Source organism: Carassius carassius, chromosome 30, assembly GCF_963082965.1.
Source record: "Carassius carassius chromosome 30, fCarCar2.1, whole genome shotgun sequence".
Classification (NCBI taxonomy): domain Eukaryota; kingdom Metazoa; phylum Chordata; class Actinopteri; order Cypriniformes; family Cyprinidae; genus Carassius; species Carassius carassius.
Window position 1 is genome coordinate 3,067,284 of NC_081784.1, and position 13,389 is coordinate 3,080,672.

Genomic DNA, 13,389 nt, shown 5'->3' on the forward strand with positions numbered 1-13,389 from the left:
ATTAACATTAATGGCAAAAATGACAACAGGAATATTAGACTGCTGTCACTTTAAGACATTAAGCACAGATCCCCTATAACTTCTACCCATGTGTTTTCGGTCTAAAATGCTGCCTGCATTCACTTAAGACAAAACCAGCTGTGTTTACAAGGATATTTGGATGTAATTCTGTGTATTTGTACGTTCAAGCGCAAGACGATGTGAAAGAAAGCTCAATTCAGTATTCACACACTATATGGGGCTGCTATTTGTGTGTGTGTTTTGGAGAAAATGTGTGCAAATGCCAAATTGAGTTTCACTTTTGCATCTTCTTGTGCTTGAATGGTTAAAATCAAAATAAAATACACACACATGAATCGATAAACGTAATCAAAATCACTTGTCATATCAAATCAACCAGCCTTGGAATTTGGATCCAGTTCTCGATAGCCAACCCTAAACACAATCAATCTGAAACACTTGCTAGAGTCTCCAAAGGAAGACTTTCTGTCTGACTTGGAGATTTTGTAAGGTTTAGATGTTTGTGTGTCAGCAAAGTTTGTCTCTGTACCTTTTTGTTTCTCATCTGTTCTTCTTCATCTGTCTGTCTTTTCTTTTCACTGCCCATCTGTTGGGCATCCTTTATCCTCTGCATCCCTTGACCCCAACCACTCTCTCTTTTGCTACCTCTTTCTTCTTCGCACCATTGTTTTGAGCTTTTCTTCTGCCCCCTCTTGTGCCTCTCAGTCCTAAATCCTCTTACAACCCCCCGCAAACCTCTGCTGCTTGTCTGTGAAGGCTGATCTCTCCACATCTCCTCTGTGACATCATGCTTGTGTGTCTGTGTATGTCGGGGTAACTAGGAGACGTGTCAGAATTACAGGGTGAGAGTAATGTTGTGTTGTTAAGACAATGAGGTGTGTGTTTGTAGTATGGTTTAGATTGTTTAGTTTAGTTTTTCTTTGGAAAACTTGATGCAGTAGTTCTTACTGCATCCAAAGTGGGATTATTATAGTTAACTAAAACTACAACCATTAAAAATAAATAAATAAATAAATAAATTGTTATTTGAAATAAAATAAACATTTCCTGAAATAAAATATAAAAAAATAATCTTTTCTTTTCTACCAAAATAACTAAAACTAACCTGTAAAAAAATTAATAAAAAACTATTTACGCATATTTATTTTATTAACTAATAAAACTAATAAAACTTACAAAGACACAACCAAATTACTAAAACATGAACTAAAATAAAAATAAAAACATTAAAGTAATAAAATAAAAATAAAATCTAACTATTAATTTAAAAAAGTGTGTTTTCTTATAAACATTTTTTTTTTTTAATTATAGGCACCTTAACTACTAAAGATGATGTGTATTAGCTACTCAAAACGAGTTTGGTTTTTATTGTGGCATTCTTATTTTATAAGATCATTTTTAATGGGAAAAAGGAAATGAAACGAGAAGGTTCCGGATACGCCAACGCTGCCGGAACCGCAGCTGATTCATGGTGGACACTGTACATCTGTCTTAATTTTTCCCCCCACTTTGCCTTTCTTCATCTGTGTTTGTTCAGTCCTTATCAGCAGAGATAACGCAACAGTCTCTGTTTGTGAAGTCTTAACATCAGCCTATTAGGACAGTAGGGTGGTGATCTGAACACCGTATGTTCATGTATATCTTTACTGTCTTACCAGGCAGATTGGGCTGGTTTCCACAACAAAAAAATATAAGCAGCACATCTGTTTTCAACATTGATAATAATAAGCAATGTGCAGCAAATCAGCATATTCAAATGATTTATGAAGGATCATTGAAGACTGGAATAATGATGCTGAAAATTCAGCTTTGCATCACAGGAACAAATAACATTTTAAACAAAAAAATAGAATAGAAAATAGAAAACAGTCATTTTAAATTGCAATAATATTTCATAATATTTTAGATCTTTCTATATATTTGATCAAATAAATGCAGTCTTGATTAGGTTAGCATATTACATCATTCAAAAACATTTAAAAAAATGTACCGACCCAAATGGTAGTTTCATTAGTGAATATTAATATACTAATGTTCATTCTTCTTCCTTTCTATCAGAACGCTCTCCTCACCGGCCCATTCTTCAGGCAGGCCTGCCGGCCAACGTCACTGTACAAGTCGGAGAGGACGCTAAGTTCGTCTGTAAAGTTTACAGTGATGCTCAACCTCACATCCAGTGGCTGCAGCACATTGTGAAGAATGGCAGCCGTTACGGTCCTGACGGGCTCCCTTACGTCAGGGTGTTGAAGGTATTAGGCTATTTAGGCTTCCGTTTTTCATATATTCTGTCCTTTTCTTTGGGGGACAGGAATGTTTCTATGCAGCTGATTTCTTTTAGAAAGAATGAGAAGATACAAAAACACTTTATTCTTATGCCATGTAATGAGTGGTGCTCCTTTTTCTGCTCTCCTAAAGAGAACAAGAGATTATAACAGGCTCCCATATGTGTGTTTTTGTCCCTCGTTACGGCGCCCCCTAGCGCTCGGGCATAAACAGCTCGGACGTGGAAGTGCTCGTGCTCACCAACGTCACGGAAGAGGACTCTGGTGAATATACGTGCAGAGTGTCCAATTATATCGGTCAGGTCAGCCAGTCCGGTTGGCTTACTGTCCTACCAGGTAAAAAACAAGAACGAGGCCTTCAAAGTCCCCTGCCCCTCTGCTGGTGTTTTGGGTTGCTTTTTTTTGCCGTCGTGGTGATCCTGGGATTTTCGCTGAGCTGTTATGGTGTGGTCTGGTGTTTTTCTTATTTTTTGGTGGATCTTTCCAGGTCCCCAATCAACCATGGAAACAAGCCTTTGGTCTGGCCTTGCCACTGTCTTTCTGTTCTGTTCTGTGTCAAGTCTCCCTCCTACTTTTTCCTCTTTCATTTATCGCTTCACTTCGGTTCTTCCTTGGCAAAGAGGCAGCAGCTTGTTTTCCATGATCTTCACTTGTGTTTGCATGAACCCTTGAGGATCCGGTGGGTTCACCTGTGTTGGTACAAAGATTTCGGCCTTCATTTTTTTTCCCTGCCCTTCCTATTTGATGATCCTCTCTCCTGAAGAGGAACATCTACCATCTCTGTAATGTGTAGATGAGAAATACAACAATGAACATCATCTTTTCTCTTCTTGGTATTATGGGTCTGATTTGTTTCTTTTCTTTTCTTTTCTTTTCTTTTCTTTCTTTCTTTCTTATATCCATTCTTGTATCTCCCTTCCATCTTCCTCTTCTCCTTTGTTTCCTCCTTTGCTTCTCTCAGACGGCAGGTGTGAACACTACGGACAAAGAGATCGAGGTGCTCTACCTGCCTAATGTAACTTTCCAGGATGCGGGCGAGTATACGTGCTTGGCGGGTAACTCTATTGGGATCTCCTATCACACTGCTTGGTTGACGGTGCTTCCAGGTATACACTCGTCCTCTACTGCTTCCTCTACACTTCCTTTAAGTCAAAGCTACATTGGTTGATATCGCACCAATGTTCATTGAGAGGGACCACGAGGCACTTGGGACCGTTGTTGTAGTATCATTATTGATGGTAATATTTCACAAAGAAAAATAATTCAGCGGATTGAAATTAAAGCTCCAATGAATTTAGATTTTTATTTAAATTTATTTAATTTAATGTTTTAGTAATTTTGTTGTGTTTTTGTCATTTTTAGTTCTATAGAGTTTTATCATGGTAATAGATTTATTTTGTTTTAAGTGAGAATTTTTTTTTTTTAATGGTTTTAGTTAACAATAACAACCTTGGTACTCATTTTCCCTAAAATGTTAGGTTCTTTATTGTTGAACGTTTAAAGCATCATAATGAATTTGTTCATTAAATGTAAGAGTTATGAAATAATATTTTGGGCTGAAAATGTCTGAAATTGCACCCAAGTATCTCAAGATCCCTGTTGTTTTCAATTTTCTCTTTCCCAACTAACATTTTATTGGTTGCGTGCTTGGTAAGAAGTGTTTGTTGGAATAGTTTGTCTAAAATTACAATTCTGTCATTATTTACTCACCATCATGTTGTTTAAAGTATGACTGACTTTCTTCTGTGGAACACCAAATGAAAAAAACATCCAGTTCTATATGAAAGAATTTATGAAACTGTAAATGAGAGACATGGGGAATATGTTCTGTACTCTGTTCTTTGCACAATACTATCATATGACTTAGAATATATCACACTAGTTATATGAACTGCCTTATTTTGAAGCTTGACGCTGGTAACAATATGGTTCTATTGGACGAAAAAGAGAAGTTTCACTGATGAAAGAAAGTCAGACGGGTTTAAAATGACATGAGGGTGTTAATGATGATAAAATGTTGATGAACTATTCCTATATGATTCAAAGTCTTTTTCCATTTCAGCTCTAATAACTTTTGTTCTCTAAAGAAAGTCCCAAGATTTGCTTACTTTCTCCGATGCTGGACTTTGTTAGTTATTAGAGCCACTTCACAACCTCAGTGTCAGTGCCTGTGTGTGTTTTTGAGTGTGATTTAGGACTAGATTTAGATCTTTCTGTATATATATATAATTTGGACAGGTATACATGAATATTAGTAAATTCAGCATAGTTTTATGAACACAAAGGCTATCTGTCATTGTGCACAAGACATGCAAAATGCAACAGCGTGCACCTTACTGCATTTTAATAACAGTCCATTTCCTGACAAGGAAACAGATGCAATCTTTGACCGCAAATGGCACCACTTACTGGTCTGCGGTGAGACTAGTGTGTGTGTGTGTGTGTGTGTGTTTGTGTGTCAATCGTATCCATGAAGTGTGCATTTCTGAAGGACCTCAAATGTCAGGAAGTACTTAAATGCTCTGGTCATATGTTAACCATTTTGTGAGCGCGAGTATGTTTGCAGGGGCCATTGAGTGTCAGGAAATATGCTAAAATGGAAAAAAGATCACCAAGGAGATCTCTTTAATATCTCAGTTCAAATTGAGGCTTAAGCCTCGGGTTTTTCTTCGAGGAAACCATAAATATCACTTGTCTTAATACGATCTCTAAATTTTTAATTGCTCTTCAAAATCATTTTATAGCTTACTTTAATGAAACATTTTCTGAGCTAAGGAAGAGCAATATTAAATAAAATCTGACTGGTCAGACTGTCTTTATAAGTTATTTGTTGCTTAGAAGGAAAGTAGTTTGTAGAACATTTAATAGTTTGAGAATAGTTTTATGTCAAAGGTCAAAGTCAAAGTCACCTTTATTTATATAGGGCTTTAAACAAAATACATTGCGTCAAAGCAACTGAACAACATTCATTAGGAAAACAGTGTCAATAATGCAAAAATGACAGTTAAAGGCAGTTCATCATTGGATTCAGTTATGTCATCTCTGTTCAGTTAAATAGTGTCTGTGCATTCATTTGCAATCAAGTCAACGGTATCGCTGTAGATGAAGTGTCCCCAACTAAGCAAGCCAGCGGCGACAGCGGCAAGGAACCGAAACTCCATCGGCGACAGAATGGAGAAAAAAACCTTGGGAGAAACCAGGCTCAGTTGGGGGCCAGTTCTCCTCTGACCAGACAAAACCAGTAGTTCAATTCCAGGCTGCAGCAAAGTCAGATTGTGCAGAAGAATCATCTGTTTCCTGTGGTCTTGTCCTGGTGCTCCTCTGAGACAAGGTCTTTACAGGGGATCTGTATCTGGGGCTCTAATTGTCCTGGTCTCCGCTGTCTTTCAGGGATGTAGAGGTCCTTTCTAGGTGCTGATCCACCATCTGGTCTGGATACGTACTGGATCCGGGTGACTGCAGTGACCCTCTGATCTGGACACAGACTGGATCTGGTGGCCACGGTGACCTCGGAACAAGAGAGAAACAGACAAATATTAGCGTAGATGCCATTCTTCTAATGATGTAGCAAGTACATAGGGTGTTATGGGAAGTGTTTCCGGTTCCGGTTTACCTAATTAATACAGCCTAAAAATCCTTTAACGGATTTGGATAATAAAAGCATATTAGTATGTTATGTGTATGCCAGGTTAAAGAGATGGGTCTTTAATCTAGATTTAAACTGCAAGAGTGTGTCTGCCTCCCGAACAATGTTAGGTAGGTTATTCCAGAGTTTGGGCGCCAAATAGGAAAAGGATCTGCCACCCGCAGTTGATTTTGATATTCTAGGTATTATCAAATTGCCTGAGTTTTGAGAACGTAGCGGACGTAGAGGATTATAATGTAAAAGGAGCTCATTCAAATACTGAGGTGCTAAACCATTCAGGGCTTTTTAAGTAATAAGCAATATTTTAAAATCTATATGATGCTTGATAGGGAGCCAGTGCAGTGTTGACAGGACCGGGCTAATATGGTCATACTTCCTGGTTCTAGTAAGAACTCTTGCTGCTGCATTTTGGACTAGCTGTAGTTTGTTTACTAAGCGTGCAGAACAACCACCCAATAAAGCATTACAATAATCTAACCTTGAGGTCATAAATGCATGGATTAACATTTCTGCATTTGACATTGAGAGCATAGGCCGTAATTTAGATATATTTTTTTTTTGGGTGTGTGTGTGTGTGTGTGTGTGTGTGTTTGTTGATTCTTCTTGTAATTCTTTTGTCACCTTCACCTTTTTCTCTTCTGTTTTGCTACCACTGGCGGAACATCTTGCTCTGAAACCTTAATGTCCTTCATAACCATCTTGAAACTGTGCTGTGTGCAACATTAACGTTTCTGGTGCAGTATTCCTCGGCTGGATGACTCGCTTCACTTCTTTGTCTGATTCTTTTTCGATTCTTCTTGTTACTCTACAGCAGAGCCGGACATCCCCAGGAAGGAGTACCCTCCGGACTATGTGGAGATTGCCATCTACTGCATAGGTGTCTTTCTAATCGCCTGTATGGTGGTGATCGTGGTGGTTTGTCGAATGAGGACTTCGGCTAAGAAGCCTGATTTCGGCAGTCAGCCGGCAGTGCATAAGCTGACCAAACAGATCCCTCTGCGCCGCCAGGTAACAGAAAGTAGATAAAGAGTTCTAGAGATCTTATACACACATACACTCACACTACCACGAGAAGGATTTGTCTTCGAAGTGTAGAATTAGTAGGAGTTTTTAATGGCAGATTTATGTATAGTGATTCAAACCAACTTCGTTTTGGCATTTAACTTGTCATGGACATTTAAGCTATAGACATAAATGTTTTTTTAAATAGTGTGATTTTTTTTTTTTAAATGTAATATTGACATTTCTTTTTAGATGTACTAATTCCTAATGTTTCAATATCATATATTGTATAAAGATAATTGAGATGATAATGACATAATTTAATGACTTTTTATATTTATATTTTATATGTGATGCTTTATTTTATTGTATATATTTTATATAAAATGATATTATACATAATTATATCTTTAAAATAATCTCAATTATTGGTATAGCATGTTGACATTAAAATAAAGATAATCAAGATAATTGAGAAGATAATTATATAAATGACTTTTTATATTTATAGTTTATATAATTTTATATGTGTATATATATATATACAGTACAGACCAAAAGTTTGGAAATATTACTATTTTTAATGTTTTTGAAAGAAGTTTCTTCTGCTCATCAAGCCTGCATTTATTTGATCAAAAATACAGAAAAAAAATCTATTGTGATAAATGATTACAATTTAAAATTATTGTTTGTAAATTTATTATACTTTAAATTATCATTTATTTCTGTGATGCAAAGCTGAATTTTTAGGATCATTATCACATGATCCTTTAGAAATCATTCTAATATGATGATTCATTATCAAAGTTGGAAACAGTTCTGCTGCTTAATATTTTTTCAGAACATGTGATACTTTTTTAGGATACTTTGATGAATAAAAAGTAAAAAAAAAAAGCTATTTTTTTTAAATATAAATATTTTGTAATAACAATATACACTACTGGTCAGTAATTTGGGGTCAGTATTTTTTATTTTTTTTTAATAAAATCAATACTTTTATTCAGCAAGGATGTGTTAAATTGATAAAAAGTGATAGTAAAGAAAATATGTTATTAGAATATATATTATTAGAATTTTTTTTTTATTTTGAATAAATGCAGTTCTTTTTAACCTTTTATTCATCAAATATATTAGACAGCAGAACTGTTTCCAACACTCATAATAAATCAGAATATTAGAATGATTTCTAAATTATCATGTGATAGACTGGATGTTACATGTGACACTGAAGGCTGGAGTAATGATGCTGAAAATTCAGCTTTGCATCACAGGAATAAATTATTATTTTTAAGTATATTCAAATAGAAAAATATTATTTTAAGTTGTAATAATATTTCACAATATTACTGTTTTTTCTGTATTTTTGATCAAATAAATGCAGGCTGGATGAGCAGAAGAAACTTCTTTCAAAAACATTAAAAATAGTAATGTTTCCAAACTTTTGGTCTGTACTGTATATATATACATACAATACAGACCAAAAGTTTGGACCCACCTTCTCATTCAAAGAGTTTTCTTTATTTTCATGACTATTTAAATTGTAGAGTCACACTGAAGGCATCAAAACTATGAATTAACACATGTGGAATTATATATGGAATTATATACATAACAAAAAAGTGTGAAACAACTGAAAATATGTCATATTGTAGGTTCTTCAAAGTAGCCACCTTTTGCTTTGATTACTGCTTTGCACACTCTTGGCATTCTCTTGATGAGCTTCAAGAGGTAGTCACCTGAAATGGTCTTCCAACAGTCTTGAAGGAGTTCCCCGAGAGATGCTTAGCACTTGTTGGCCCTTTTGCCTTCTGTCTGCGGTCCAGCTCACCCCTAAACCATCTCGATTGGGTTCAGGTCCGGTGACTGTGGAGGCCAGGTCATCTGGCGCAGCACCCCATCACTCTCCTTCTTGGTCAAATAGCCCTTGATGCCTTCAGTGTGACTCTACAATTTTCATAGTCATGAACATAAAGAAAACTCTTTGAATGAGAAGGTGTGTCCAAACTTTTGCTCTGTACTGTATATATATATATATATATATATATATATATATATATATATATATATATATATATGAATGAATGACAAAGATCTAGTACTTTAGATTAAATATTTGAAAAGTTTGTTCATTTAAATTTAGTACAGCAGTGCCTTTGTATAACATAATTACTTTAATAACATGTCAAGTCTTTTTGTTGAGAAGTTGAAGGTATACTACATGGTGGTAAGTTGGAAACATTCTTTCGCAAAAATTTACAAAACCTAAAAGAACTGCATGGGTTCTGCATAAGTCCTGATACCTTGCATTAGATTTTGTGCTTTTTTTATATCATATAAGTCACAGCTTACTGTATTTCTAATGTTAAGCTGCTCAAGGCACACACACACGCACAAGCACACACAAACACACACATCCATAGGTGTTAATAGTGTATGGTGCTGTCTCCAAGACTCAGGTGATCAGCCATCCATCTTTCCTCTTGCAGGTGTCGTCTGACTCCAGCTCCTCCATGAGCTCTAGCACGCCATTGGTCAGGATCACCACTCGCCGTAGCTCCGCCCACGACGACCCCATTCCAGAATACGACCTCCCTGAGGACCCGCGCTGGGAGTTCTCCCGAGACAAGTGAGCATCCTTCCTTGTGTTTCACTTTTTAAACATTTACAAGACTCTGTCAAACTGAATTTAATTCTAATCTTCTAATTCACCTGGTTCAGGAAGGTCACACACTCACTCGGGCTGAATTAGATTGTCAGTTCACCTTTTAGTGCTTAATTCTGTTCTGTACACACAGTTCGGTTTTACGAGATTGACAAACGCATTCTACAACAATTAGTTATTAATGCTGTATTTCAACGCGTATCAGAGTTGTGTCTTTTCTGAATGTGAGGTGCAAGAAATCACAGTGTATGTGACTCATTAGTGTTGCCAGATATTGCTAGAAAAAAGCGGCAAACAAGAACAAAGCCATAATAATCTCAAATCCAAACGCGTTATTTTAGGAATAAGCCACATAGCAGAATATAGAGATTTGTCTACTTTAGTAACTTTGCCTACTTTAATGAGCCAAGCCCAAATAACAATCCCAAAGACGCTTAATAATAAGTGGACATGGCAACCCGTCAACCTTCCAAACATAAACAAAACCTTGTTTAGTTAAAATCACAGATTAAAATGAGTCATTGCTTGGTGTGGTATATCTTTTGCTAGAAATGGTGGATTCTAAATGTGCGAGACAGCGTAATGTTGATATGGTTACCCTGGTGTCAATCATCGCAGCTTCTAGAGAGAAACATTACAGTGTGTACGCAGCTAAAATGTTTATTGTTTTTTATTTATTGAATGTGTACTAGAGTATAATTTTTGTAGGTGTTATTAAATTCAATGTATAATCTTGCACCTTTTTCGCTTGTAAATCATTGTGATGTGAAGCTAATCTTCTTATATGCTTATAATCCCATTATGTCTAATTATTAACCTGTGATTAATGCAGGCGCAGTGTAGAATCAATCATTCATAACACAACACAGGCCTCTGTTGGTTAGCTTTATTATTCTTCGAGAAACCAAACACAAGTGGCTACCAGATAACTTTCTGTCAGCATCACGCGTCTGACTCTGACTCTGTGACCTCGGCTGATCGTGTGACTAAAGAGAGGAACTCAGACTCTCAGATTAATGTTTAATCGTCATGCTTAATATTTACGAAATGCTTCCGGTATGATTTGGAGATTTACAATGGATCCACTTTTGTGGTGTTGCCAAAACTGTTCAGATTTCTAATTAATGACTAAGAAAGCCTGTTTAAGCAATCTGTAACGAAAATGGTGGTTAAAAAGGAGTCTGTTTGTACTTTGATTGTCTCAGGGATGATTTGTAAGCAGTTTAACATGCCAATATTCAACTCTAAACTCTAACCAAGTCTTTATTTATTAAATGAATGGTTGAAACCCAACAAGTACAGGTGAAGTTGCTCAGTTTTTGTAGGATTAAGCTGTTCGTGATTTAGTGGATATCAGTCCTTACATGCTCACAGCTTATGACCAGTAATGCTCATAATTCTATAATTCTATAGGTGAAGGGAAGCACTATTTTATGTTTTTTAACTTCACACCCACTAAAGGAATTGCTGCCTTTGGGCAGACAAGCTAAGACGTGTGTTTTTGGAGGAATGCAAGACATATGGAAGGAAAGATTTTGTTGGAAACCATTCCAACAAAAAATGTATTAAAGCAATAACATTATCAATATTGCCCAATATTTACTTTCTCTCTTTTTCTAAATGTTCTACTATTGGAATTTGATAATATTCATAGTCTACGTTTTTTAATTCAAACAGTAAACTGTTAATCAAGTTTCAAAAATACTATACAGTATTTTTTAAAAATCCGTCTTACACACAGTATGGTTTTTTATTATATATAATATATTTTACTGGAAGCATATAAATTCTAGAACTCTTTAATAATTAAAAAAAACAACTGTCTTATATGTATATTTTAAAATAAATTTTATTATGTATAATATAATAAATAATTATGTATTTATACTCTACATAATATTGTAGTAAGTTTTACTGGAAACATACATTTCTAGATTTTCAAAAACATTATTTTAAAGTATTTTAACTATTAATTATAAATTATATATATATATATATATATATATATGTGTATATATATATATATATATATATATATATATATATATATATATACACACACAAAATATTTATCATTAATACATTTCTTTGTACATTTTGTCCATTCCTACCATCCCCTTTTAGCACAAAGTTTAAGCTATTAAGCTAGTTTTTTCTCTTGAGCCTCTTTCACACTGCACGTTGGACCCGGAAAATTGCCGGAACATTGCCGGGTTGCCTTCTGTCTGAAAGCAAACACTTCCCGGGATTGATTCCGGGATTGAACCCGGGTCGGGGACCTAGTAACTGTGATGAAGCAAAGATCAGTTAGTTCCTCTCTTTCCGCGCTGACGCCGAGATCGTTCGCTAGCTTCAGTGAAAGTTAACGTGCCCAGCGTTTTCTACTCGTACATTCCACGTCACGCCCTGATGTCACGTGTCTTTACAGGACCTTTACGGGTTGTGTGTGAAAACACGCACATATTCCGGGTAATCACTGGCAGTGTGAAAGTGCAAAATCTAGCGACCCGGGAACAATTTCCGGAACACATTACCCGTGTATTGTGGGGAATCGCAGTGTGAAAGGGGCTTTGGACTGCCGGCTTCATCCCTGCATGACGTGCATCCCCCCAGGGTGCATGCTGGGCCGAAAACTGTGGAATGTTAGAGTTTGTTGTCCGCGTGGAGGATAAACATAACATTAATTATCTGTGGTGGGCTGGAGTAGACAGAGGCCGCCATTGACCATACAGCAAAGAGGGGGATTGTGTTATCACTGCCTCAGATCGGCCCCGGGCCCCGGCGCGGGTGTGAATGTTTAGATAGCCCATTGCTAGAGGGGGCGGGGACAGACCCAGCTCCTGCCAATCAAAGGTTGACTGAGCGCCACTGACAGGGCAGGAGGTTGAATGTCACAGTTATCATGAGGGATGAAGATGAAGTGTGTGTGACTGTGTTTTAATCTGTGAGGTTGTGTTTGCATCTAAACTAGACTTGATTAAGGGAAAAATTTGCTGGAAAATGTCCCCAAAAGTTCATTCGATGAAATTAAGCTAATTTTTGAGCTGTTCTCAAAGGAAGAGTTGGTTCATTAATTAAATAAATTATTTTAATATTGTTTAATGCTCTGTAATAAATTATATTTTCAAAGTTGTGAGTAAAACAAAGATTACTGGAGTACATTTTACAAGAAAATTCTGTCTTTTTATTTCATAATTTCCTGTTTATTTTAATGTTACTTGTAATTACTTGTGAAATTGATAAATTTGTATTAATGCTGTAAAACCTTAATGCAATAAAATAGACTCCTTGACAGAAACCTAATTATGTGTATATATATATATATCTACATTAGACTACCCGTTTGATTGAACACTACAAGTGTTTGAAAACAGTCATTATTTTTGCAATTCTGTACAGAAATAAAACACTTTTAGAAAGGGTGGTAGTCTTCTAACTGATGTACAAGTTACAACACTCTCCTGAAATTTGCTCTAATCTGTTTTGCACTTGACCAGAGTGCGCTAGTCAATCGTTAACCCCTCTATCTAGCCTTCTCTTGCACACTTTAAGAAAGTCTCTAAATCCCCAAAGGGCATATTGTTACTCACCCCAGAGGACCGTAACTCTAGATCTCCCAGCCAGACATTCGGCTGTCACACTCACTAATGTCTAATATAAGCTTTGCAGTGGAAGACTAAGGGCATCCACTTAACATCCTTGAAAACTTCTGTCTGGATGGATAGAAATGCTCATGCTAATGGAAAAAAATAACTTCTGTCAAAAGCTTTGGGTTT

The 13,389-nt window shown here is 36.1% G+C and overlaps 1 protein-coding gene across 10 annotated transcripts in view; it reads left to right on the plus strand.

Annotated features, from left to right (window-relative positions):
• LOC132110414 (fibroblast growth factor receptor 2-like) overlaps positions 1-13,389 on the plus strand; it is a 67,958-nt gene that overhangs the window by 36,824 nt on the left and 17,745 nt on the right. For 4 of the 10 annotated variants that reach the window (XM_059516991.1, XM_059516999.1, XM_059516990.1 and 1 more), the window contains 4 exons: positions 2,080-2,270; positions 3,265-3,409; positions 6,761-6,963; positions 9,438-9,577. In XM_059516991.1, the coding sequence (XP_059372974.1) occupies positions 2,080-2,270; positions 3,265-3,409; positions 6,761-6,963; positions 9,438-9,577 (679 nt within the window). Of the gene's footprint in view, positions 1-2,079; positions 2,271-2,500; positions 2,640-3,264; positions 3,410-6,760; positions 6,964-9,437; positions 9,578-13,389 lie in introns of all 10 variants that reach the window. The other 6 variants (XM_059516998.1, XM_059516996.1, XM_059516994.1 and 3 more) reach the window with 6 other exon arrangements.